Genomic DNA, 24718 nt, shown 5'->3' on the forward strand with positions numbered 1-24718 from the left:
CCCCTAACACCCGCTTAGTAATAGGGGGTTTGCTGTATGCAAGATCTTCTCGCGGTAGCTAGCATTTTCTTCCATGTGTTGTGTGGTATAGCTAATGTGCTGTTATATGCAGGCGTGCCCCACTGACTGCATCACCACCACCGTCATAGACTAGTAATCGATTGATGACTAGACGGGAGAGTCTTGGTCGACCGAAATACACCTGGCACGGTTCGGCTTTCCGAAGCCACATCGCCATGAACTCTGTGTAAGCCCTAAAAGAAGCACCATGTCCGCATCTTATGACTATCACAAGTCTATATAGTAGGTGACATCCGTCGGGGGACTGTACATTGAAACGCCCGGGACTAGACGCCTCCTTGAAAACAACCAGCCCTGACAAGCCAATCTAAGTGAAGCTCTTCACGATGCTGTCCTACAACTATGCTGCTGTGGCTTTGGCCCTTTCGGCAGGATATCTGCTATATGCCGTTTACAAGGTGAGTTCATATTCCCGCCAAGTCATAGACAGGTTCCTGTCGTACAATACACGCTAACATGTTCGCCCCTACCAAACCCACAGGCCCTACGCAACCCGCTCAACGCCATCCCGGGCGCCTGGCACGCTAAGTTCACGACCCTTCCTGCCACCCTCGCGTCGCTCTCGCGGCAGCAGGTCCAGTACTACCACAGGCTTCACGAGCGCTTCGGTCCATTCGTGCGCACGGGGCCCTGCCAGGTCTTTGTGGCCAACATCGATGCCTACAAGGCCATCCACCGGGTCGGCGGCCGCTTCTTCAAGACGGACCTTTATCACTACTTTGGCCCCACCGAGGCCGGGAAACCGCCCTACGGCATCTTTCAGATGACGGATCCCGTAGCCCATGCGCAGCGGAGGAAGCTGCTGGGACCCGGCTTCACGGCGACTTCGCTGCGGCGAGAGTGGGAAGGGATGGTGACGGAGAAGGTCGCGGCTGCTGTGGAGGGGATGCGCGGGGAGGCAAGGGGTAGTGCGGTGGGGGAGGTGGATGTGAGGAAGTGGTGGAATTTGATGGCGTCGGATGTGGTGTCGACTATTATGTTTGGGAGGTCGTTTGACTCGCTCAAAGCGGGACGGGTATGTTCTCACCCACTTTTCCGTTTCCTAGATCCGATGAGGTCTTGTTCTCTCCCTGGTCTCATTACCACCCCATCAGCCCCAAAAAACACAACAATGGTGTACCTACTAACGCCGTCTATCAAAACTGACAGATGGACCCCTGGTTCGACGATATCAAGATCGCCAGTGTCGCCGCCTTCGGCGCGCTTTCGTTCCCGTGGCTCTACGAGGTGCTCAAGCGCCTCCCTCTCATCGGCCGCTGGCGCTACTTCCACGCCCACAAGTCCCTGATGGCCAAGGGCATGGCCGCCGTCGAGAACAGCCGCGCGAAGACGGCAGCGGGACCCGACTCTACGACCGCCAATATCTTTGCTAAGGTCCTGAGGGAGGCGGACCCGGTCGAGGGCGGGTCCTTGACTGACGCCGACATTGCCGTCGAGGCTGGGGCGTTCATGGTGGCTGGGACTGACACCACGTCTAACACGCTGACGTATCTGGTTTGGGCCGTGCTGAGTAACGATGAGGGCGATCTCCAGGGGGTTCTCGAGCAGGAACTCCAGGAGAAGGTGGAGGGGGGTCCGTCGGGTATTATTGATGCGGCGCTCGAAAAGCTGCCCGTTCTCAACGCTGTTATCGAGGAGACACTGAGACTGTTTGGCGCTGCGCCCATCCCGTTGCCAAGGATCGTCCCGCCAGGAGGCGTCGAGTTCGGGGGGTACCATCTGCCCGCGGGGACAGAGGTCGCGACGCAGGCCTACACGATGCACCGGGATCCAAGGTTCTTCGCCGACCCCGAGAGGTACGTAGCCCCTGGTTACTGATTCATCTATGGTATGATTGGTTCTAACATTGCCTACGCACGTATCTAGGTTCGACCACACGCGCTGGCTCCCAGGCGGCGATTGCACGACATCCGAGACCTCCAGGACCGCATTTGGGCCATTCGGGGTTGGGTCCCGCGGGTGCATTGGGAAGCACCTCGCGTACATGGAGCTGCGGCTGGGTGCCGCGGCCTTCTTTCGGGCGTTTCGGGGCTGTCGGTTGGCGGCTTCGGTGACGCCGGAGAGTATGCACATGGATAACCTTGTGTTGATGGAGCCGCGGGGGAAGACACTTAAGGTCGTTATGCCTGAGGGAGCTTTGTAGGAGGGGATACTGGGCTCTGGGGGTAGAAGCAGCGGAGGCAATAATGACAAAAGGCGTGTATGATCCTGGATCGGGCTGTGCACGGAAGAGGCTGAGTTAATTATATGTGGCTTTGGGTTCGAGAATAACGGTTTGCGTCTGGCACATTTGACATCGAGGCCAGTCAGGCCCAGGAACCAACATCCTGCTTTAGTTGCGTACGCATTGATGTAGGGTAAAGATAACGTTATGGATTATTGCATAATCTTAGCACGCCTTGTATATTAGCTGAGCAAGAATAGTGTGAGTTGACTCTGTTACTAACAAATATCTTAATTTATTTAGTGAAGAGCTGGTGAAGAAGTGGTGAAGAGCTTTGCCTGAACATGGGAAGAAAATGGAAACGCTTAATCGTTCCTGCTTCTACTCAGATCCGGGAAGATAAGAAATATTTCATTACATATCAGCTTCCTAGAACCTCCAACCTCGAACCTCCAACCTCCAACTCTCTGCCTTCAGATCTCCAGGTTCAGTAAAGATCACAACGCCTACTACTACCTACCAATCCCCATCGGTTCGTACTGATCCCTGCTAAAGTTGACTTCCAGAACTTACAATCTCGATACAGTCCTAGCCACCAAGATGGAGGAAGACCAGATCGAAATCGTTCAAGAGGTCATCGAACAGCTGAGAGACCATGAAGATGGTCAATCCCGAGAATTCAAGCAGGCCCGAAAGGCCCTGAAGAATGCCATCAGACATGGCATCGAGCCTCCTGCAGCCCCGGTCAAATGGGCCAGCAACAACTTCTCGCTGTCTGGCATGAACAAGGTCGCCGTCATGGTGATATTCAACCAAGAACGTCACCTGGCCGCCGGTTTGGTTTTTGACGACCAGTTCGTCATTGGCTCGGTCCGACCCGAGACATGAGCCCAGCAGCCTAAGAACTTTGCCGGGGAGGAGTTCTCCCTCCAATTCGGAGACCGGGTCGTGACAGTCCCGGGAGCCTGGTCCATGTACCGACTGCGCAAGACTGTCAATCGCCAGCAGCTGTCTGGTGAGACGCTTCTCGAAATGCGCACCAAGCACGAGGAGCTCTTGGATGCAATGGCGGCCCGCCTCAACTGGGATGACGACATGAAGGCAGCCATACTTGCTGACCTTCAGCATTACAACCCGAGACGAGAGCTCTCGAAGTCTCGCGCATACCGGAATATCAAGGATTACCGGTACCAAGACGCCGCCAACTATTACGATGTAGCCATACTCTACATCGAGGCCTTTGTTCACCTCGCAAAACCCATCAAGGATCACCTAGACAAGCACAAGCAGAACTGGTTCATTTACGAGCATCGCTTCCTGCCCATCATCCAAAGTGATAGCTAGGACCATCCGATCTCGGATCTTCCGGTCAGTCTCCATGACCAAGCTGTCAAAGACTCGGCCCCTCCTCAGCGAGTCGAAGACTCGGAGATTGCATCGGACTTGCGATACTTTCGCGCGCATGGCGTGCTCCCCGCCATGAACGTCACCCCAGTGGACGAGGAGCTTCAAAACGCCCAGAGCTAGAACCTGCGCTACGCAGTCGAGAATGCCACACTCAAGGCACAACTGGCAAGCCGCGGCCAGCCTGTCCTCGCAGAGAGTGCTGACGAAGAGTCATGTGCCTTTTGCGAGAATCGACTTGTTTCAGAGCTTTGGCCACATTGGTGACATCGCTCCCCAGCTCCCGCAGCCTCCTCTCGGGATGATGAGCGACCCCGCGAGACCCTAGCATGGTCACGTTAACGCTCCGACTCCGTATCAGGCCCGCAGTTTGCCTTACCCTACCAACTACAATGCTCCCCCGGCTCACCACCACCGCCGCCGCCCGTAGCGTGGCAATTACAATGGTCCGACGCCGACGCCGAGCCCGTTCAAGGCAGTGCGGCCCTGCCTTCACCAGCCACAGAGTATGCAGTCCCGGGGAAGCACGAGGAGCTGAGGGGATCAGGAAAGGGTTCTACAGGGATTAGCCGGGACTGGAACGTATCACCGCATCAGAAGTCATAGAATTTTAATGTCATATTATTGCAGCCCAACAACTTGAGGATTGACCCAGTCGTAGATATACCTCTTGTTCGATATGTTTCCCATACGAAACTTTTGATAACCAAGTGCTACATCTGGAATGATTCATTCTAGAGCATAGGACGGCGGGTGATGTAGGTATTGTTATCGTACAGGCTGGGGGGTATGGCAGAACGACAATCATGTGCCATCAGAATGCTGTATTGTTTGAAGATCCAACTGAATGAGAACCGTGAAAGTTACACAAGTAGATAATGCGCGAGAACGCCCTAGATAACATAAGAGGTGATTGTATTGCAATTGATAGACTTCAGAACAATACCCAATTTATATCCAGTCAGTTCGGTATGAGCAAAGTTGCGAGGGAACAGGTCTCAATCCTCCCAAAATATTCCGTGGGCATGTTTAACTAAAACCAACAAGTCAACATCCACAAAACAGTTCCAACCTCGAAGCGACCAGATCCAAATCAAGAGAAGAATTCCCTGTTTCATCCAGGCCTACACAGCGTAAGTCCATATGCTCCCCAGGCATCCCACCCAATCCCTTCCAATCCCGTCCGATCCCGCACAATACCCGACAGTCACTCACAAGCCCAGGCATTACAAGATGGGGCAGTCCCTTGCAAGAACCAACCGGCAGTACACACTGGAGGCACCCGGCCGAACTGAGGCAATCTGCGCCGTGATCGCCCATCTCAGAATGGCCCCAGTGGCAACTCCCGAGCACCAAGAAGCTCTGAAAACTTTGAAGTACCTGTTGAAGCACGGCATTGCCGAGCCCGCTGAGATCCAAAAGTGGGCAGCCGATGGCTTCAACATTTCTGGGCTGAACGCAGTGGCCGTTGCCGGCATCTTCTTGGAAGAGAGAAAGCGAGCACAAGCTGTCATCTATCCCGGCCACTTCCTCATCCAATACATCACGCCCCCAGTGTGGGCAGAGCAGCCAGCCCGAGTCCCTCAAGGTAACAACTTCATCCTGAAGTTCGGGGGATCGGACGTGACAGTCCCCGCCGAGTGGCACATCTCGCGGCTCAGACTGCAGCGCACCCGGGACAGTCTCGGTGGTCAAGATCTCCTGGCCGTGCAACAGAAGCACACGGAGCTCCTCGATACCATGACGGCGCACTTTGAATGGGATTCCGACATGAAGGAAGCCATACAGAATGACCTCTTCCACTACAATCCCCGCCAGTCCATCTCTCGCGCCCGGGCATACCGCAACATCATGTACGACCGCGCCCAGGACCCGGCCTACTTCTACGACGTCGTCATCGTGTATGTCGCGACCTTCGGCCACATTCCCAAGCCAGTAAGGGCGCACCTGGAGCGCGACAAGCTGCTGTGGTATCTCTACGAGCGGCCTTTCCATCCCGCCTTCAAGCATGGCTTTGACGGTTTTGGCCGTCCCGAGGGGGGACTATCCATCTCGCCTTCGGGCATCACCATAGGAAACGAGGCGCCGCCCCCTCGGGTCAACGATTCCCGGATCGCATCGGATCTCCGGTACTACCGAGCCCACAACCGCCTGCCCGACCACCACGCCCGCGAGATAGCAGCAGAAGCAGCTCGCCGCCGCGAGGAGGAGAATGTGGTAGCTGGGCCAGTCCCTGAGGATCCCTTACCTGCGCTCCCAGTCCCGGGCGTTCCCGGAGTCCCTCGCCACAACAACACCCCGGGCCAGGTACGCAACCCCGACCAAGACGATCATCAGTTGGCACACAACCAGGAGCGTGATGAGCCTATCCCCTGGGTCCGCGAAATAGCCGGGTTTGTACTGGGGGTAATTCTGGGTTTGATATATATTTTCTGGTGAGATACCATCACGGATTATGCCCATCACGCTTAGGCGATCTCCATCTCCATCAACGCTTCGGCGACCACCTTCTCGAATCTCCTTCGGCGGTCTTCTTTGGCGGGCGTTGTGGTGAGATGTGAATGGAATACGGGGATCCACGGGTACAGTCCGGGATGGGAAAGGTTTTCTTAGGCTACTCTAGTACTACTCAATGGATAGAGTGGTTTATAAAAGTTTGGTCACATGCTTTTGTGTCAAATTAATGTGTGATTGGCCAGGTTCTGCCGTGTAGGAATGTAGAGGTACTGTAGGTGACGACCAGTCGCTGCATGAGATCGATGTCCTGGCTCGTACCGGACCGTACGCATCATACCCGTGGTATAAAATCAGGACTTCCTCCCTGGCTGATAGATATTACCCTTCTGCAGTGTTCTGGTATGTGCGCGGATGATCCCATCTCTTCCATGCAGCTGTTTACGATTATCATTGGTATTGATGGTCTCATGTCATCGATCGTCTGCACTGAAAGCCTGCCTGACTCGAAGAATTATGTAGGATCTCGATTTGTCCCCAAAGGCCTGGGTCAAAGTTGAGAAAACAAAAAGAGAAAAAAAAAAAAAAAAAAAGAAAAAAATAAGATTACCATGTGCATCACTCGGCGCCTAAAAGCCACTTCGGACTAACTGAGCGTTGGTGTTACGCCAGAACCTATAGATCATTGTTGAGCAATGGACACGGCCCCAGCCCCCCAGGATGGAAGTCCCAAAGGGTAACGCTCACGAGGGGAATCGAACCCTCAAGGTTAGGTAGACGAGTTAACTGTGCAGATAACCACTGTACCATGGTATGTTGATGAATTCATGGTCAATTTGGATATTTATGTAGCTAGGGCGTGCTGTTTGCTCATTGTAGGTACTTGGGCACCTACCTAGGCCACGGTTTCTGGTTGTCAGGCATCGATCTCAGCACCACTTTCAAGGAAGCCTTCTCATGCCAATGCAGAGGATCTCCCATGTCCTATTCAAGTTGGGCTTTCGTACAAGAAACCCCTATGTATGACTGCGATGCACGAGCTAGGCGAGAATGTTGCAGTTCGGGCCAGAAAACGCATCGTCGACATTCAAGTTCCATTATGACACAGTTGATAGATACTGGTGAAATGACCTGGGATTATCCCCGCAGATCCCGTTGAGGGCTATAAAATGGTGTATGGATTTCCGAGGAACTACCAAGGGTCGGTCTTGTATGTTCAGTTTCTACATGGCGAAGTCCCATTGGGCAGCGACAATGGCCACGGCGAACTCTCTTCTCTCAGCAGTCTCAGCAAGCAAACGCCCTCGTGATCTCAATCATCCTAACATTGGAGCCTGGCGAGTCTCTAGGCCTGCTGCCTTGGCGGCATCGTGTCTACTATCTGCATATGGCCGGGACTACTTTAATGGCATCCGTGCTAACGTAAGAGCTTTACTCAAACTCGGTGGCGCAGGCATGGGGTAACTTCACGTCCGCATTGCGGCGGGATAAGCATTTGAGTGCATATATGCAGTAGTGTATATGCAACCCCGAAACAATCTCGACGCGGATTCAGGGGTTACGAAACTCAACATCTGCTGATCGTGCCAGCCTCCCAGAGGAGGATAGTGCATTTGGCTTGGTGTTTGAGGGCTTTTTATGCGATGCCGACCTCGAGTTTGGTGGTCTTGTCTTCGCAGCAGATGATGTAGCAGGGGACAACAATTAAATGTTGTAGACCAGCCGATTGTACTAAAACATTGCAGAACCACGAAAGGTCAATCTGGATGGTCCGGAAGGGACAAGGGCGGATCCGATTGATCCTGGGATAGGTCGGAACCAGATCAAACAGAGCCCCAACCAAGCCCACAGCTTGAATCGATTGTGGGATCTAAAAAACACCTGGATCCCGATTGATCCCGGCTGATCCCCGAACGCGCATCGGAATCCCTGGCAATCTGCCCTCGCAGTGACCGATCCTCAACGAGAACGGGTGCTGGCAGTAACCCAATAACCATTTGAACTCAATTACCCACCAAATACGAGATTTCGTGCATGTTTTTACTTCCCGAGCCAAACAAACCTTGACCCGAGGCAAGTATGCTAACTAGTGAGCCATGGTAGTAAAGAGCAAATAACGGTTACGAGCAACCAGCCCCTAATGAGGAGCTTGGCGAGCTGGGAAACTGTAAATCTATGACACTGGCAAGAGGCAGGTTACAAGTCATTGCCACTTAAGATGTCAAACCTCCTCTAACCATGTTCAAAATACTCACACGAGGTTTTGCAACACAACGTCCGTTATGTCTCATCAAGAAGGGCAACTCCATGATTGATCTTTAGATCACATGCATTCAACATGGGAAGCAACACAAAAGACGATCCAATATGCTCACACTTACTACCATCAAGACACATTTGACACTTACTCATTTATACCTAACTCATACCTCTTTGCTGTTATCCAAAACATACGAACATCGCTGTAGTCTGGCTAAGCGTAGCACTCAGTCCCCTCTTGTTCTGACCCCACTGTTGTCATTCATAGACATAGCACAGTGGCGTTTCTCCCAGCGTGTCTAACAAGTCTTTGATCGGCCTATTGTCATCTAACCCCATGACATCCAACAGGTCACCCAGCCTTGCCGGCGCCGAGTCGGGCTCGCGCATCACCGTCCCGCCCGCGATCTTGTCCTTCTCTGTCGGATGCAGCGCCTGCCAAACCCAATAGACACGATCCAGCATGGCATGGTGGAGCCAGAAGGCCGGGTCGTTTATGGAGGCGTAGAGATCGGTCCCGTCGGCGCCCATCGAGAAATGCCCGGACCCGTGCATGCCCAGGAAGTCCGGTCCGGTGCGGGCACCCTGCAGCTCGTCTTGGAAGAGCTCGATAGTATGCGACGCATCCCCGACGGTGATGTTGATGAGGTTCTCGGCGTTCAGGAAGCGAGAGGCGGCCATGGTGAGGTCGCGGCGCAGGCAGCGCGGGTTCCACTCATATAGGCTGCTGACTGGGAGTAGGCCGTTCATACGAGGGGTAATGGGGCCCAGGTTGATAGTGAGGCTGCATGATGGAAACATCAGCACACGTCATCTTGGTGCGCAGAAGGGCACTGCTTACTTGAAAGGTCCTGATGTCACACATCCGCCTCCTCTCCCAGGAGGAAAGTAGATGGTGTTGCCACCCCCCATGCTCCCGTTATGGGGAAAGTATTCGCCGTCGCCGCCCATACTAGTCATACTCCCATCAAAAACCGGAGACTTGCTTAGGTCGTCGGCATACTTGAACCAGTTCCAGTAAGGCTGATACCCCTGATACCCGCATTCCTTGCGAAGCGCCTTTTCCCACAGATAGACAAAATAGCGGTGGTAAGTCAAGAAGTTGCCCGTGGCATGAATGGACGTTGTTTTGTTGATATGCACACCGAAAAAGTCGTCGTACCGGTTCTTGCTGGCCCAGCCGTATTGAGTGAGCCTGGTAGGCGAATCTGCCATGCACTGTACGGCCTTGATGTAGTCGCGCTTATGGTCCTGGTCGAGCTTTTCCCTGCGTTTAGTAGAGTAAGCAGGGTGAAATGGCAATGTGATCGGAGCTGATTACCCGTCTTGGCGGACATGAGCGTTGCCAAAGAAGCATCCGTCTGCTGGGTGCTCTGCTGCCCCTGTGTTGGTCTCCACAAGGGCCTCGGTCGCCTGTTTTTGGAGCTCAGCCATGATGGTATTGGCATCTTGTCGCTCATCCACCGTCAACACAGACTGGGTTCCGGCTGCGAAGAGAGCGGCCGACGCGCAGAGGGAAACGCGCATATTGACCGAGTCACACCCGTGGTTGATCAGAGGTTGAGTGAGGGAGGCGAGGACACCGATGGTATGGACTGGCTTGGCCCTTCACAGACCAAAAGGTACGACTGAGCAGTTCCATGGAGTTGAAAATCACAAACTAGTTGGCTCTGGTGTTTGGTATATAGGCATTTCGCAATTGAGCCAACTTTCGGGAAAGTCGAGTCTTGCCAAACCGTGACCCGAAGTTCCCCGCCTCGGACCGTGTCATTCGTTGGATGCATGCAGAGGGAGCTTGGCAGTCACTAGAGAGTTACATCATGAGGGGTGAAATTGGTACGCTCGCATGATCGGAGCAACATCGTGCTATTCCTCCTTGCATGTCGACTCCGCTCCGGATACTACATGTAGGCATGTTGGTTGTTGGTTGATTTATGTCCTTGGCATATAGGATTACCCTGCATGGTTCGCTAGACCGTTGAGCCTACTCAACATCGGTAAAATCAACGTAACAACTGAATGAGCTTCTATTTATAAGGCCATTCCCCTTCTATATGAACAATAAACAGGACTTTAATATAGTGGTGGTAACACGACCTTCATCGCCGATGTGTAATAAGCGCCCCCGCTCATCAAGGCCCCCAAGCCTCATCATCCTCCCGATTAGGCAACACATCCCACCCATGCACCTTCTCGCAAGTCGTCCAAGCCAAACAAGATGCCACCCACATCCAGTCCTCCTCCCCCACCGCGCCGCCGCCGCGGGCGGCAGTCCCGGCCCCGACTTGGCCAAGGGCACCGCGGCCCCGATCTCGCCCCCGAGCTCCATGGCGCAGACGCGGTCCATCTGCTTCGCCTGCTTGTAGAAGCCGTGGTAGGAGGTGCCCTGCAGGCACCGCAGCACGTCGACCCCCGTCGTGCCCGTCACGAAGTACGGGTAGCGCTCGTGGAAGCGCCGCAGCCCCGCCGCCGACGAGGCCGAGGTCGCTTGCTTGAGGGCCCGGACTACCGGGTCCACGATCTCGTGGGTCAGGTGGCTGCCCGCGCGGCGCGTCTTGGGGGGTTCCAGGAAGTAGTACGTCAAGGGGAGGTCGGCGGAGGGGGGGTCCGGTTGGAGGGTCCGGTTCGATGGTGATGGGGATCGGGGGGTTGGGGGGATGAAGGGGTTGCCGAGTAGGTACTGCAGGGTGATGCACATGGCGATGGCTAGTACGATGCCTATGATCGTGGGCGTCCACCTGTATATCCACGACGGCGGAGGGGGAGCATTCTGTTCCGCTGTTGGCGGTGGATCCGCGGGGGCTTCTACGTAGCCATTCTGCTCTTCCACCCCATCGAGCACTGCAGGATCCTGTTCGCCCTCGTCCGAGCCGACCAAAGTGCTCTCGTCGCTAGCTTCGGGTGTGGGGTAGTCGTACTGGTCGAAGGTTCTCAAGGTCTCCAGAATTTGTCCGACCTTCTGGTTGCTCCTGGGGCCGTCAACCAGCTCGAGGATGTTGACGGGCTGGTTCCTGGGAAACACGAGCCCGTTACGCTGCGCGATGTCCCGGGCGATCTCGAGATCCTGCGGGGTGACCAGGCGGTAGTTGGGGTGTCTGCGTCCTATCCGGTCAAACTCGAGCAGCTGGAGCACGAATTGTAAGTGGTCTAGTTGAACCATGTTGACGATCAAACAAGCTTGGACTGACGGCTTTGAGGGGTTTATTGCAAGGGCTCAAAACGAAAAGCTGGTCGGTTGGATCAAGCCCTTGGTGGAACTAAACTCGGGGTCCTAGTCAGACAAGTAGTCTGAAAGCATCGAGGACGGCCTTTGTGCTGTTGCAGCACAAAGCTCATGTTCCAAAACCTCGGTCAAAGGGAAGCTGTCGACAAAGGAATGTCTACCTAGCACTAACAGGATACAAGAAAAGGAACTTAAACATGGAAATTGTTACCACACCACCAGTTGTTGATCTCCAGGGGTACAATAACAGCCATACTGTGTTGGAAAGCCGCGATGTATATAATGTGGATAAGGGGCGAGGTGGAGTGGAAGAAAAGGCAGTGTTACACATCTTCAGCAGGAGCTACTCAAGTAATCGTCAATCGTTGCCCAAAATGGCCGGTCTTGACTTCATTGCATGCACTCTCCTCGCACTGCTGTCGCTGTGGTGGTATCTGAGACAAACAGAGTATGAACTGGCTACACACCTTCTCGGTACGTTGCTCTGGGCCGTCTGCTATGAAATCATCAACGAAGTAATAACGACTGTCCGAACAGAGATGTACTATGAGTTCATCGAGTCGTGGATGAACTCGCAGATTGACAGCGAGTTCCTGGCGTGGCTCGGGTATCCGGTCCTCGAAGATTGGGACCAACACCACCCGTTGATTGCGTACATTGTGTACGTCATCAGGATCTTCCAGATCCATGTCGAGGGTTTCGTCTTTTCCGGACTCGCCTACTGGATGCCGACGACAGCGCTTCCGCCCGTGGCGATCAGATCCGTGTATCTGCCCATCTTCCTGCAGCGGCGGCCCATCTATGACAGCAGTGCCTCGCAGTGGGCCTCTGACATGTGGCAGCGCATTCCACTGGAAGTCCTTTTAAGCGCCTCCCTTTTCTACGCAGGCATCGCCCTTGAGGTCCGTCGACGTGCACGTGCGCCACATTCAGAGTATGTCAATCGGCGGTACCGGGCCTATCATTATTTCTTTCAAGACATTGGGGCTCGAGTGCTTTCTCAGTCCTTGTACCAAGTCTTGTTTCCCATGTACCTCCTGATACGCCCTCTGTGCGGCTTGCAACTCATACCCCTCTTGAACGGGACCACACTCCTGGAGACTTATAAGCAGACATCTACAGGGTACGCAGTGCTAGACCCGATAGTGGCAGTGTTCGGGGCGCTCTTGGGCCCCGGAAACTTGTGGCCGACCGTTTACTCCATCTGGCTTCTAGTTCTTAGTGTTATTGCCATGTTGCTCGTGGCCGTATGCCTCTTCCATTTGTGGATCGTCTGTTTCTTGGTGATACAGCTGGTCATGGGTGGCGTTGATTCCCTCATGGGGGCTCAATCGCACTATGTCCACTGGGGCGATATTCAACTCATTAACAACCTGGTCAAGTACGCCGTGGGGACTGTGATCTTCCCGGCCAATTTCCTTCATCTGTTGTTGCGAGACAGCGTCCCCTTTCCGAGGCTTCATACCCGTGATCACTTCTTGCCGCACCTGGCTCCGGCTGAACGGGAACACGTCGCCAGGATACAGCAACAATTTAACAACGCGTGTGGACTTTACTACTAATCTCAAGACACGCGTAAGGGTAGGTTTTCTTTTTTTAATCGCGAAGTCTCCGAAACTGTTTTTCTCTTTGAATTTAGGTCGGGACGTTACTCACAGTTTCACGTTGGTAAGTAAACCGGACAATGAAATAGAATCCAACACCATGCGCCCGAAGTAGCATTTCTGAAAGCAGCCATGCATTGTGCCCGAAGCCTTTGTCCTCTTCGAAGTAAGTACCAAGTACAAAGACTGTCGATGCTTTGTCGAGAGCACAACCCATAATGACATCCATTTGTACTGATAATCATGATACCTATTGTTGCCCCCTAGTCGTAAGTAGTAGTAGAGAATACAATCAGTTCTCGACGATTTCGAGAGTGAGCAAGTCCTACAATAATTAATATAATGCTTCCAACGACGACAACCGCAGTACGAATCCACGCGGCTTCTCTGCTGGCTTTCCTCCTGCCGCTTCTCGTTGCGGCCAATGGCGGCGGCGCGCAATCGGCGATAAAAGAGTGGTCCGTGGTCAAGTCCCTCCCGGTGGTGGTGCAGGAATACGTCCAGCTCATCAACGACTTCTCCGTCTGCCGCCACTGTTCCCCAGACCTGCCCGACGCCCGATGGGTGCCCGGCCGCCCCGCCGAGAGCGTGACGGAGATCACGGGCCAGCTGCTGGGCTACACCGTCCCCCAGATGCTCGGCCTCCTGCGCATGAAGAACGGGACCGGGGTCATCGTCACGAAGCGATACGACACCAGCAACAAGCACGAGGGCGGGACGCTCGCGGGGGACGTCGAGGAGAACACCAAGTCCTGGTACGTCCTGACGCGCATGGCCGAGATGCACAACAAGCTGTCCGGGCTCACGGACGAGGGAACCGTCTACGGACGGGCGACCTTATTTGGGAACAAGCTCAACGAGCGGTTCGACCGCCAGTTCCGCACCCTCAACGACTCGCTCGCCGCGGCCCACGCCAACCTCACGGCCCTGTGGCGGCAGTCCTACGAGGCGGAGACCCACGACTACAAGGCGCTCAAGTACCAGCTCGAGCGGCGGCAGGACTGGGTCACGCGCGAGACGGCCTGGACGCTGGTCGACTTCATGAGCTCCATGGCGATCGGGAAATACGACATCGACGAGTGCTTCCAGGACCCGGAGAAGGGCCCGTGCCGCGCGGGCATGCGGCAGGTGGTGGCCTTCCTGGAAGACGAGCTGATCCCCTTCCTGCGCACCATCCACGGCGTCGCCTGGTCGCAGGTCCTGCCGCACCGGCACCTGCAGTGGCGCGACACCCTTTCCGGCTGGTTCATCCAGGGTATGTCGCGCATCATGGACCTCGAGGCGTCGGGGCTGGGGCGCGCCTACCGCCAGCTCGAGACGGCCATCTTCAAGCTGCAGCGGCACGCCGACAGCCTGCGCAAGTACCAGCGCGAGGACGCCTCCCACCTCGCCGAACGCATCTGGCTCATCCGCCACTCGACCGCCAAGGCCATCCAGCAGGGGCTCGAGGAGCTCGAGCTGCACACCCTGTACATGACCCGGCGGGGGGCCGAGGCCGCGCCCGTCGGCGGCGGCGACAGGCCCCGGCGCTTCGTCTTCTTCTCACCGGACACGGTGGCTTCCATCCAGACGACTATCTCCGAGAGCGCTGAGAACCTCTACAGTTGGAAGGCGGCCGTGCTGCGGGCGAAGGCCGAAGCTCGCAGGCCGACTGTGAGGGGGGATGATAAGTTTTAGGTTGACGGTCAAGGCGCAGTGGCAGCATCGTGTTTTAGGAGGTGTACATATAAATATTCAAGTGTGTTCAATTGCAATTGCGCTGTGATTCGAGATAGAGAAGTGATAAGTATGAACTCAAGCATCACACGTAGTATGTTTTCTATTATGGTGCAGCTGTGATGCTAGCCAAGCATGAAGGGAGGACAAAAAGGAGAGAGAACGAAAGCAAAAACGATGCCACAGAGGAGTTTCGAACAGAGCACACTGGCTTGATTGGTTGCCGGTTTATTACCGGCAGCTCGAAGGGTAGCTGCCCTTCGAAGCCCCAATTACTCCGTCGATCATCCCACTGTGCCATCGTTACAGAATTGTTCAGTTGTTTGTAATTATAACCCCTCTCTGGCTCCTGAGGTATGGACCGTACCTAAATACCTTCGTCAGGTAGCTTACCACGTTTTGACATGTTCACTTCAGGTATCTGGTTGGTGTTTGTTTCTGGTAACAGTCGCACTGGAAAAAGAAAAGAAAGATGTACCTGCAGGCCACCAACCAACCAAGGGGTAGCCGACGCCACCCACGTGATGGTAAACCCGTTATTTCACAGACCAGTAAGCACAGCGCAACCCAAGTCTAGTCGCGAAGACATCTGCTGCCAGTTCGCGTCAACTCCCACACACCTCACCCAACACCCTACAATGCTTCGCTTGCGCACTATTGCCGGTCGGCTGCCGCTGCATAGGCCCATTGATTTGGCCCGTACTCGGCGTTCTGTCCACTTCCTTCCCACGCCGGTCCGCTTTCGCGACAGTCCGGATGGGCACCTAGCTGAGGGGCAGTCTCGTCTCGCAGAACAACGCAGTGCCTCCCCTAAGCCAATGACGGACCATGGCGCAGGTGTTGTCATTCGGCATTGCGTCGGTCGCGATCCCGAATCGCCAAAGAGGCTCAAATGCTGGTACCGAATCAGGACACTGTTGCGGGAAGGCCAGCATCTCGAAGCGAGTCGCAACTCTGCCAATGATCTCTCAGATCTCTCACGCAAGATTCGCCAACGATTGTTTCTTTTTCGTATTGGGAACCCGAGAAAGCTTCACAGAATCAGAGAGATCGAGAGGCCATGAGGCCATACCCACTGTCGAATACATACTGGGACACACAGCAGTCATCCATCGTCCAGATCTTCCGATATCCAGATCCAAGAGACGAAGATACGCCAGTGTTGTTTTGCCTCGGAATCTGGCAGGCCGACGAAGCCAAATATCCCAGAATTCCCGATTCGCATTTTAACAGCGAGGCGGTGCCTTCCAAGGAGGATGGCGAAGGCAATTGAGCAGCATCGGTTGTTCAGGGAATTCCAGGAATACTTGCTGAAGCTGATGGAGCAAGACATGGGAGTTGGCTCGACCCTCATCCCCATGAAGGCTGTGGTGATGACGGCCTGTCCCGGCCATTTCGTCACCACGTCCGTCGACTCGTCGGGCAAGCGGGAAGACGTACTAGTTGGATGGCTAGATGACCAAAAGGGCCGGAAAGATGATGAGGATCAGGAGGACTCTTGCCAACAGACAAATGGCAAGAAAATCTCCAACAGACCCTCCACACATGCGACGCGGAGTGTATAAAGGATTCTTTTTGAGCTGAGCGCGGTATATCAAGTTTAATCCTTTTCTCTCTTCTTTGCGAGTCTCCCACCTCGGCAGAGCTGAATTAATGCCCAAAGGAGACGTCATAAGGGAATCCATACTCATTCTACTCTACTCAGCGCAACAGAAATCAAGGATATCTCGTGTACCATTGCGTTGTCGCCAGTTCCTCGTTGCGTTGTAGCAGTAAATATAGTAGGCAAAAACTGGATTTTGAGGATTAGAACAGACAAGGCGGCTCCAAAGCTGCCAGCCACTAGCGATTATCGACGCAGCTGGATAATCTTCACTGCTGAGAGTACTGCGGTCCGTGACGATCTGCGTAGGTTCTATATCTGGTATATGCGTTGTCATCATTACCGATGGCTACGCAAATCATCTTGATTTGCGGGACGTGGTCAGCTAGAAACGAGACAACGCCCATCAACCCACACGACTGCCGAAATAACCTGACATTGTGCTGACCCTGACCCCGCTCCAGCCAACAAGCTAACACCACTGGTGTCCAATTCATCCAGGTCGTATAATCAACTTGCATCAGTAAGCGATGGCTGGGTAGATTGCCTTCCCCTCAAAGCGGGCCAGGGCGGCTTCGGATAGCACCTGGCACCCTTTCATCGTAAGTTCTCTTGTGTAAAATTCTCCGTCTTCGACAATGACCAAAGATGACTTTCCTCTTCGCAATCTCGGAGCAATTTTCTGTTGGTATTGATCGAAAGCGGTCTGTTGATCACTTGGTCATTCTTGCCCGTCTACGATCCAATAGACTGTGACCCCCTTTGATCATTCGTCTCAGTATGACATCGGGAGTACGGTAAGCTGATTCGCAGCTGTAGGTCAGAATTATATAAAAGGTATTGGTAATTGCAACATCTCTTATAGTGCCCTGCATCATGCAGGCTTGTAAGCCATCCCGGAATTAGCTCCGGAATACTGCAGATCTGCAGTGAGCTGACATGAAACATTCCGTTGGGTTAGATGCGGCTTACTCACTTCAAAGAGCCACCGCTTACTTTTGTCTCATTTTCGCCGAGGGACAGCAACATGCAGGATCCTTCATGACGATCATAGCATTGCAACTTGGAGCTATGTCTTTTTTTTAAGGGGAGAGTTGCCTTCCGGCCGTTAATGCATTGGGCTCAGTAAGCGCGGCACCTATCATCTGAGGATATTACACTACGGAACAGAATGTTTAGATTCACTATAATTAGAATATGTTACTGGTAATAGAAGCATTGTGTCTTCACTACTTGGTATAAATAGGAGCTCGGTTACCACCTCACCCCCCGCAGTCACTCACATTCAACCAGAAATCAAACATCAAACATCACCTGTCCTATCCTACTACTTACCACCGCGAAGCATATCTTACAAGCAAAATGAAGTTGGCGCTTTTCACCATCCTCCTGGGTTCGACCAGGTGAGTACCCCTACACACTAGTATCCTAGCCAAGTGAAGCACACGCATAGTAACAACACAACCAGCGTTCTTGCTGGCTGCAACTGCAAGTGCCAGGACCCCTCCGGCACCGGTCCCCAGTGGAACGACCTCACCCAGAGAGCCTGCGGCGTCCAGCTGCCAGGCGAGAGCGTCGCTTGCCTCCTGAACAAGCAATACCATGGCGACCAGCACCACCAGGTAAGTACCCCCTAAGTCGCCACCGAGCCGTAGCATGGAAGGAATTACACGAGCTTACCCGTTATCGCAACCAGTGCTCGAGCTCCGGCTGCTGCATCGACAGCGGCGGTTTCAACGACTGGTGCAAGGCCAACGGCGCACCGGGCGCATTCTGCTGGTAAACACCTCAACGCGATACTGCAGCTGGACAGGAGCGCCTCGGTCAACTCCAACGCAAATTGCATGCGGAGAGTTTGGTCCAAATGACGACCACGGTGTTTACCTCAGGCTTTGGGATCAATCCGATATTCTCCTGGGGATAGTGGATATATGGAAGTGACACTCAACCTTTTGGCCAATCAGTCGCTCATTACTCATGATGAAACTACATCTAGTCACTCACTGTTCAAATAACAAATCAACACATCCATAGTCACTCACTGTTCAAATAACAAATCAACACATCCATATTGGCTTCATGATAGCGTTTCCAGATGACGATGTCGTAAACGAGTGTTCTTTGATTCATGTTACCCTACCCTAAGTTACCAGAGACGCGTACGACGGGGCCGTCCAAAGATAAACTCTTCTAAACTGACCATAGGGAGGAATCATTTGTCGTCGTTCGGGGGCTAAACCATGACGCAGGAGGTGCGGGTTGGGGCAGGGCTGACTAACATCCCGGCCAGGGGACATACTGCAAACTGAATCATGAAATAGGGGTCCTCAGACCACCCGTTAAGGAAATTCATATCCATAAGTTCCAGCGCAAAGATGCCCCGCCTCTGCCATCCGAATGCTATAAGTGTCCAAGGCGTCCTGCTCGGCCTCGCTTATACTCAGGTCGACTTTCTCCGTCCTGCCCTCAGCTCGCTGTGACTCGAAGTACGCTCGCAGTCCCGCCAGAAAATTGTCCTGCTCAGCTGCCTTTGTCTTTGTCTTTGATCCACCGAACTCGTCGTACACGTCGACGAAAAACACATTGTCTGGACCGCAAGGCCACGAATAGTTCACCGTCGATTGCTCCTAGCCCGGCAGCGGCCCCAAGGGAACGACCTGGATCTCCTCGACGGCGACGAAGGCGGCAAGGTCGTCTTGTTCGGTCTCGAAAAAGCTGTCGGCGCCGCCTTCGCTCGCGAATCGGAGCCGCTTGACCAGGGGCGCGATGTTCAAGAACAGACCGAGGGGCATCAATCCGACCGAGAGGATGTCGATGTCCAAGTTCAGCCAGAAGTACGGGGGCTGCTCGTGTAGCGGCGGAAGTAGCGGCGGATGTTGCTGCACAAAGTCTCCATCGGCGGTGCGGAGGACAGGGAAGACCTGGGACAGCTCCTGCTGGTAGAGCTTCTTCAGGTCGCGGGCTTCTTGGCAGGTGTGCAACACCGCAGGGACCAGCGTCGACGAGGCGAGTCTCATCACAACATCATCGGAATCCGGCAACTCCTTCACCACGGTGAGAGTGACCTCCACGATTCTCGGCTCCACTGTCGACCGCCAGATCAGGTTACGGATCTCAGGCGGGAGGCGGGGGAATGGGTGAAAGGTGGCCATGAGGGTTGGTGAATGTCACGTGCTGGAACTCAGGCACCTATGTGTGTGGGTTTCTGGAGTTCCACTTATGAAAATGCAATGCTCGATATGTTGGTGTTGTGCCGCCTCGGTCTTGGACTGATTGCCTGAAGAATGTTGATGTTACCGAGTTGACCCGTTGAGCAGCTCGCCGGTACGTACAGGCGCTATGACCCCGCACCCCGGACGCCTGGGCGCCCAGAATCCTCATTTAACCTTAAATCCAATGCGACTTCCAACTTGACCTGCTCTGAGGTTGCATTCTCGCTTGCGCCTGCAAAAGCGATGATCGTTGCGGATCTTGCCTGGAAATTGCAAATTCAGCTGTGAGAAGTCACGATGAGTTTCTGGTGTTGAGGGGCATCTTCAGCAAGCGCAGGCCGTCTTGTGGGGAGGGACCCAATGAATTAGGTGCATTGCGCGGTAAGCGCAGTGCACTGTTGTTGTTGTGCTTACTGAACTTCGCAGTGGTCGAACGAAGCGCAATCGGCCTGGGCGCAGCAGTCACCATCGTCATTGCCCTCACATGCGCGCTCGCCCGAATCTCCAGCGCATGCATGCTAGGACCATTACGGGAGGAGACAGGCACGAATTCCACCTTCCCGGAGCGGTAGGTATTAAGCTTCTACACGAGAAATGGCACATGCCACTTTGGTCGGTAGTGATAAGGGCCTTGACCACATTGGCGAGTGCCAAGCGGCAGAACCCCACACTCCACCCCGGCAGGCACGCGCCAAGTCTGCATAAAGCCGAGCCTGAAGATAAGCAAGTAGAGCAGCCACCAGCATCACCCAAGCAGCGTCCCTGGTGGCCTTATGCCTCGCGGGGCTGTCCCCCCAATCCAGCCCAATGAAACGGCAGGCACTTGCCGCCGCCATCTCCGGTCTCCGAGAGCCCACAGCTGAGTCTTATCTTGGACATCCGACTGGGCACTCGCTATATTGCCCCCTTGCCGTTCTCTCCCCTGTTCGCACAACTCACCCTACTTGCTTCTTTGCGTGCACAGCATCAACGGACGCCGTTGTTGTGGCCCACTCCTCTGCCGAGTTCGCACTACTCGCGCCCTTGAATCATGCAATGCTACCCGTGACCAAGGCAATCAGCGATTCTGACCGGCGGAGAATTGTTTGCTCGCACGCTATCCAATGGCCACCACCCCCATCCCTCGGTTTGCCATGCGGTGCACCCGCACACATCAGGAAGGTTGGTCACTCGCCCTGGACCTAGCAGAGCCCAGAGGCTCCGAAATTCGAGGACCGAAGTGCTAGCTCCCGGCCCTAGATCGTATAACAATCAAACCTTCCTCTTACGGGAAGTAAACCGATCAAGGTGTAACCTCGTGTTAAACGTTCTATATTTTTTAAAGAAAGATACAGGTTCGTCCGATGTTCTATAAAGACCTCGTAGTTCGTCCTACCTTGAGACTTTACTCAGCATCCAGTCAGTAGCCACCCGGTCAAGCACACTTCAAGGAGCTGTATATCCTACTTCATCACTCGTTCTTGTCAACTCCATTCGTTCAATCAAGATGCAGTTCCTGACTTTTGCTCTCGGCGCCCTCGCGGCCACCGGCGTCATCGCCGAGGACATCGTCCGCGCTTGCGGTACGCATGACCCTACCGAGGCCCACATCGAGATGTCCAAGCAGTTCGCCACCGAGGAGGCTGCCCTGGCCCTGACCGGCAACGAGTCCTTTCGGATCGCCGCTACCACCACCGTCAAGGTCTACGTCCACGTCGTGGCCTCCTCGCAGTCCGCGAGCGGTGGCTACCTCTCGAGCTCCGATGTGAGCGCCCAGATCTCGGCCATGAACAAGGCGTATGCCCCCTACGGCTACCAGTTCACCCTGGCCGGCACCGATTTCACCGTCAACAGCAACTGGGCCTCCAACGCCTACGGTTCCGCCGAGGCGCCGATGAAGAGGCAGCTCCGCAAGGGCAACGTAAGTATACTTGAGAATATACCCCTGATCCCCTATCTGTTGGAGCCCACTACTAGCGCACCTCACCCCACCAACAAGCTAGTGGGGGTGACACCTATCCGTCCTTCCCTCATCATCAACCTGAACCAGAACACCATACAATGATCGTCACGCTTGCTCTAGCTAGGAATACAGGCCATTTTCAGCCCATCATTCTAGTCTGAGCCCTGTGATACGTTACACTCCCTACTTGAAATCCAACCTGCTAACAATATCCCTTTTCTTCCAGTACGCCGACTTGAACCTGTACCTCGTCAAGGACATGGGCAGCATTCTCGGCTACGCCACCTTCCCCGATGAGTCGGGCCCTGGCGAGTCCAACTTCTACCTGGACGGCGTTGTCGTCGCTTCCGGTACCGTCCCCGGCGGCAACCTGAACAACTTCAACCTGGGCCTGACCTCCGTCCACGAGGCCGGCCACTGGTTCGGTCTCTACCACACTTTCCAGGGCGGCTGCAGCGGCCAGGGCGACTACGTCTCCGACACGCCCCCCGAGGCCAGCGCTGCTTCCGGCTGCCCCGTCGGCCGTGACACCTGCTCCGGCGGCGGCGTCGACCCCATCCACAACTACATGGACTACACCTACGACACCTGCTATGAGGAGTTCACCGCCGGGCAGAACGCCCGCATGAACAGCTACTGGAAGAACTACCGTGCCGGCAAATAGACGACGGCGATTCTTTTCCATCGTGGCGGGAGACCGGGCAGGGTGGTGGAGCAGGAAGTAGGGGCCAGGGATCACTGTACGGTGGCAGCCCAGGGCGGGGCAGCGCAACGGGAATTGGTTTATATATGCAGATACAGATATGACCATCTGAAATAATAATACCATATGATTAAGCTCTGTAAACGCCATTTCGTGTTCTCAATCCACGGCTAGGAACAAAGGCTGCCGATCAATTGGTCTAGACCGTTGAAACCGGCTGGCTAGCTTATTTCGTCTATGGCGATCGCGCTGCTTTGGGTACAATACATCATGTCACTGCGACGGGCCAGTTGATCCAATCGGATGTTCTACCGATGAAATGAACATTAATTACAGTATGCCAATAGCACCAAGTGATCCCTGGTATGCATGCACAATACGGCAAAACCTCATGTGGTGAAGCAATGCTTTCACCATCAAGGGGTGAGATCATAGCTCAGCCGCTTGGCTGCATGAAGCATACGATGAGGCGAAAGCTTAAACCCACAAAATTAACCGACTAGGAAGCTGTCAACGAATCCCATGAGCAGGGCCCAGAAGTGACATCAAATAGACACCGGAATAAACAGGCTAATCGCCTATACTTAAAGCAGTCGAATAGAATAATCAGTAATAATAAACAACTGGGGTATATAATATTTAATTACCCGAGTAGAATAACCATCCGATTATACGTACACTACATGTAATTTATCAATTGCCAGCTGTTGGTGGAGCCTGGCTGTTTGGTTAGTACGGTGTCTTCCCTACTGCAGGAACCGATACGCGATAGGGCAGAAGACTCCGAGCCGCAAAGCTAAACCATGCTGCATACGCACCCATGCACGATGACAGGTCAAGGCGTCAATACAGTAGTCGCCTCGGAGAGCTTTGTGGACTCAAGGGCGTCTGATTGGCCGCGCAGTGCCAGTTTTCAACTTCGGGCGCCGCAATAAGACACCAACGTCATGGTGACCACATGAGATTCTAAAGGTTATTCGATGAAAACATCCCAAACTGAAATCTGCATCTGCTCACAGTACTCTACTGCTTACCTGGACATTCTAGGAACTCACTCATTTCCATCTACAGTTACCATCATGGGCGAACAATCCCGCAACGTCATCGTCTCAGGCGCAGCGCGCGGCATCGGACGCAGCCTGTCGCGGCACTTTCTCGACAAGGGCGACCGCGTCTTTCTGCTGGATATCCAGGAGGACGAGCTGAAGTACTGCGTCGACGTGCACCTGAAACAGCACGCGGACCGGGCGGCGTACGGGGTGTGCGACCTGCGCGACCCGGAGTCCATCCGCCAAGCCATCAAGAAGGCCGCCCTCTTCTTCGGCGGCCGCATCGACGTCCTCGTCAACAACGGCGGCATCGCGGCGCCCCAGTGGCGCGACGGCAAGACCATGGAGGACCCGGACACCCTGGCCGAGTGGCAGGCGTACATGGAGACGAACCTGACGGCGCCCTTTGTGACGTCGCAGGCCTGCCTGCCCTTCATGAAGCGCGACGAGATCGTGGCGACGGACGCGGGCGCGGAAGCACTGGCGAGCAACATCGAGTCGACGCCGGGGCCGTGCATCGTGCACATCGGGTCGTTCCGGGCGCACCAGAGCGACCCGAACCAGGAGGGGTACGCGGCCAGCAAGGCGGGGCAGCTGGGGCTGATGCACAGCATGGCCATCTCGCTGGCGCGGTGGGGGATCCGGGTCAACCTGGTGGCGCCGGGGCGGATCAAGGCGGCGCACGAGTGCCGCGAGGGGGACGAGGCCGGGGACGGGGCCGGGTGGGCAAACCAGGTCGCGGGCAAGGACGTGGCGGACCACCCGACCAACCGCGCCGGGCGGCCGCGGGACGTGGCGCAGGCGGTCGAGTACTTGGTGGGTGCGGGGTTCGTGACGGGGGAGGAGCTGACGGTGGACGGGGGCGCGTTGAAGAAGAAGAACTGATTACTTGGCTATCTAATCGCGAAAAGGAGAGAAGGGAGCACGCAAGCCAGGAGGTCAAACAGGAACAGGAGAGGAGGGGATTGCGATGGTCGGATCGAACCAGGCAGACCATGCGTTCAATTATTAGTCGCACTAACGAACCGGATAGTCAGGGTCTTAATTACATCAGCCCAGAAAGCTGACGAGTGCGCTGAACAGTGCACGGCATTATTGCTTGATCGGCAGTCTCCTTAACTCCGCACCCCCGTGGGTTTTGCTGGGTCCTGCGCGGGTCTCGTCGTCTTCTGGCTCGCCCTGGTCCGGGCGGAAATTTCAGCTGGGCCCTCCGAACCACCGAAAGGGGCCACTTGATCTGCCACCTTAAACCGTAGTGCGGCTGTACAAATGCCGTCACCTTGCACAAATGCAAGCATCGGCTG

General features: G+C 54.7%; 13 protein-coding genes across 13 annotated transcripts; 11 read left to right on the forward strand and 2 right to left on the reverse strand.

Moving 5' to 3' along the window:
• Nucleotides 1–407: 407 nt before the first annotated feature.
• PG985_012641 (sterigmatocystin biosynthesis P450 monooxygenase) lies at nucleotides 408–2224 on the forward strand (the record flags this gene model as incomplete). Its single annotated transcript, XM_066832407.1, has 4 exons — nucleotides 408–479; nucleotides 563–1096; nucleotides 1231–1877; nucleotides 1948–2224. The coding sequence occupies 4 exons, from the start codon at nucleotides 408–410 to the stop codon at nucleotides 2222–2224; spliced, it is 1530 nt and encodes a 509-aa protein (XP_066680457.1).
• Nucleotides 2225–2845: 621 nt separating this feature from the next.
• PG985_012642 (uncharacterized protein) lies at nucleotides 2846–3133 on the forward strand (the record flags this gene model as incomplete). Its single annotated transcript, XM_066832408.1, has 1 exon — nucleotides 2846–3133. The coding sequence occupies one exon, from the start codon at nucleotides 2846–2848 to the stop codon at nucleotides 3131–3133; it is 288 nt and encodes a 95-aa protein (XP_066680458.1).
• Nucleotides 3134–3277: 144 nt separating this feature from the next.
• PG985_012643 (uncharacterized protein) lies at nucleotides 3278–3589 on the forward strand (the record flags this gene model as incomplete). The annotated part of the gene is made up of 1 exon (XM_066832409.1): nucleotides 3278–3589. The coding sequence occupies one exon, from the start codon at nucleotides 3278–3280 to the stop codon at nucleotides 3587–3589; it is 312 nt and encodes a 103-aa protein (XP_066680459.1).
• A 1293-nt stretch (nucleotides 3590–4882) lies between these two features.
• PG985_012644 (uncharacterized protein) lies at nucleotides 4883–6088 on the forward strand (the record flags this gene model as incomplete). The annotated part of the gene is made up of 1 exon (XM_066832410.1): nucleotides 4883–6088. One exon carries the CDS (start codon nucleotides 4883–4885, stop codon nucleotides 6086–6088), a length of 1206 nt encoding a protein of 401 aa, XP_066680460.1.
• A 2532-nt stretch (nucleotides 6089–8620) lies between these two features.
• Nucleotides 8621–11522, reverse strand: PG985_012645 (Tyrosinase-like protein orsC; the record flags this gene model as incomplete). Its single annotated transcript, XM_066832411.1, has 4 exons — nucleotides 8621–9146; nucleotides 9204–9629; nucleotides 9684–9968; nucleotides 10612–11522. The coding sequence occupies 4 exons, from the start codon at nucleotides 11520–11522 to the stop codon at nucleotides 8621–8623; spliced, it is 2148 nt and encodes a 715-aa protein (XP_066680461.1).
• A 437-nt stretch (nucleotides 11523–11959) lies between these two features.
• Nucleotides 11960–13147, forward strand: PG985_012646 (uncharacterized protein; the record flags this gene model as incomplete). Its single annotated transcript, XM_066832412.1, has 1 exon — nucleotides 11960–13147. The coding sequence occupies one exon, from the start codon at nucleotides 11960–11962 to the stop codon at nucleotides 13145–13147; it is 1188 nt and encodes a 395-aa protein (XP_066680462.1).
• Nucleotides 13148–13531: 384 nt separating this feature from the next.
• On the forward strand, nucleotides 13532–14866 carry PG985_012647 (uncharacterized protein; the record flags this gene model as incomplete). Its single annotated transcript, XM_066832413.1, has 1 exon — nucleotides 13532–14866. One exon carries the CDS (start codon nucleotides 13532–13534, stop codon nucleotides 14864–14866), a length of 1335 nt encoding a protein of 444 aa, XP_066680463.1.
• A 677-nt stretch (nucleotides 14867–15543) lies between these two features.
• On the forward strand, nucleotides 15544–15969 carry PG985_012648 (uncharacterized protein; the record flags this gene model as incomplete). Its single annotated transcript, XM_066832414.1, has 1 exon — nucleotides 15544–15969. One exon carries the CDS (start codon nucleotides 15544–15546, stop codon nucleotides 15967–15969), a length of 426 nt encoding a protein of 141 aa, XP_066680464.1.
• Nucleotides 15970–16161: 192 nt separating this feature from the next.
• Nucleotides 16162–16470, forward strand: PG985_012649 (uncharacterized protein; the record flags this gene model as incomplete). The annotated part of the gene is made up of 1 exon (XM_066832415.1): nucleotides 16162–16470. One exon carries the CDS (start codon nucleotides 16162–16164, stop codon nucleotides 16468–16470), a length of 309 nt encoding a protein of 102 aa, XP_066680465.1.
• A 1400-nt stretch (nucleotides 16471–17870) lies between these two features.
• PG985_012650 (uncharacterized protein) lies at nucleotides 17871–18291 on the forward strand (the record flags this gene model as incomplete). The annotated part of the gene is made up of 3 exons (XM_066832416.1): nucleotides 17871–17911; nucleotides 17977–18130; nucleotides 18205–18291. The coding sequence occupies 3 exons, from the start codon at nucleotides 17871–17873 to the stop codon at nucleotides 18289–18291; spliced, it is 282 nt and encodes a 93-aa protein (XP_066680466.1).
• An 844-nt stretch (nucleotides 18292–19135) lies between these two features.
• Nucleotides 19136–19660, reverse strand: PG985_012651 (uncharacterized protein; the record flags this gene model as incomplete). Its single annotated transcript, XM_066832417.1, has 1 exon — nucleotides 19136–19660. The coding sequence occupies one exon, from the start codon at nucleotides 19658–19660 to the stop codon at nucleotides 19136–19138; it is 525 nt and encodes a 174-aa protein (XP_066680467.1).
• A 1546-nt stretch (nucleotides 19661–21206) lies between these two features.
• Nucleotides 21207–22326, forward strand: PG985_012652 (metalloprotease; the record flags this gene model as incomplete). Its single annotated transcript, XM_066832418.1, has 2 exons — nucleotides 21207–21620; nucleotides 21889–22326. The coding sequence occupies 2 exons, from the start codon at nucleotides 21207–21209 to the stop codon at nucleotides 22324–22326; spliced, it is 852 nt and encodes a 283-aa protein (XP_066680468.1).
• A 1118-nt stretch (nucleotides 22327–23444) lies between these two features.
• Nucleotides 23445–24299, forward strand: PG985_012653 (short chain alcohol dehydrogenase; the record flags this gene model as incomplete). The annotated part of the gene is made up of 1 exon (XM_066832419.1): nucleotides 23445–24299. One exon carries the CDS (start codon nucleotides 23445–23447, stop codon nucleotides 24297–24299), a length of 855 nt encoding a protein of 284 aa, XP_066680469.1.
• Between the last annotated feature and the right edge of the window lie 419 nt (nucleotides 24300–24718).

Source organism: Apiospora marii (genome assembly GCF_038362585.1).
Source record: "Apiospora marii strain CBS 49790 chromosome Unknown utg000009l_segment0_segment0, whole genome shotgun sequence".
Lineage (NCBI taxonomy): Eukaryota > Fungi > Ascomycota > Sordariomycetes > Amphisphaeriales > Apiosporaceae > Apiospora > Apiospora marii.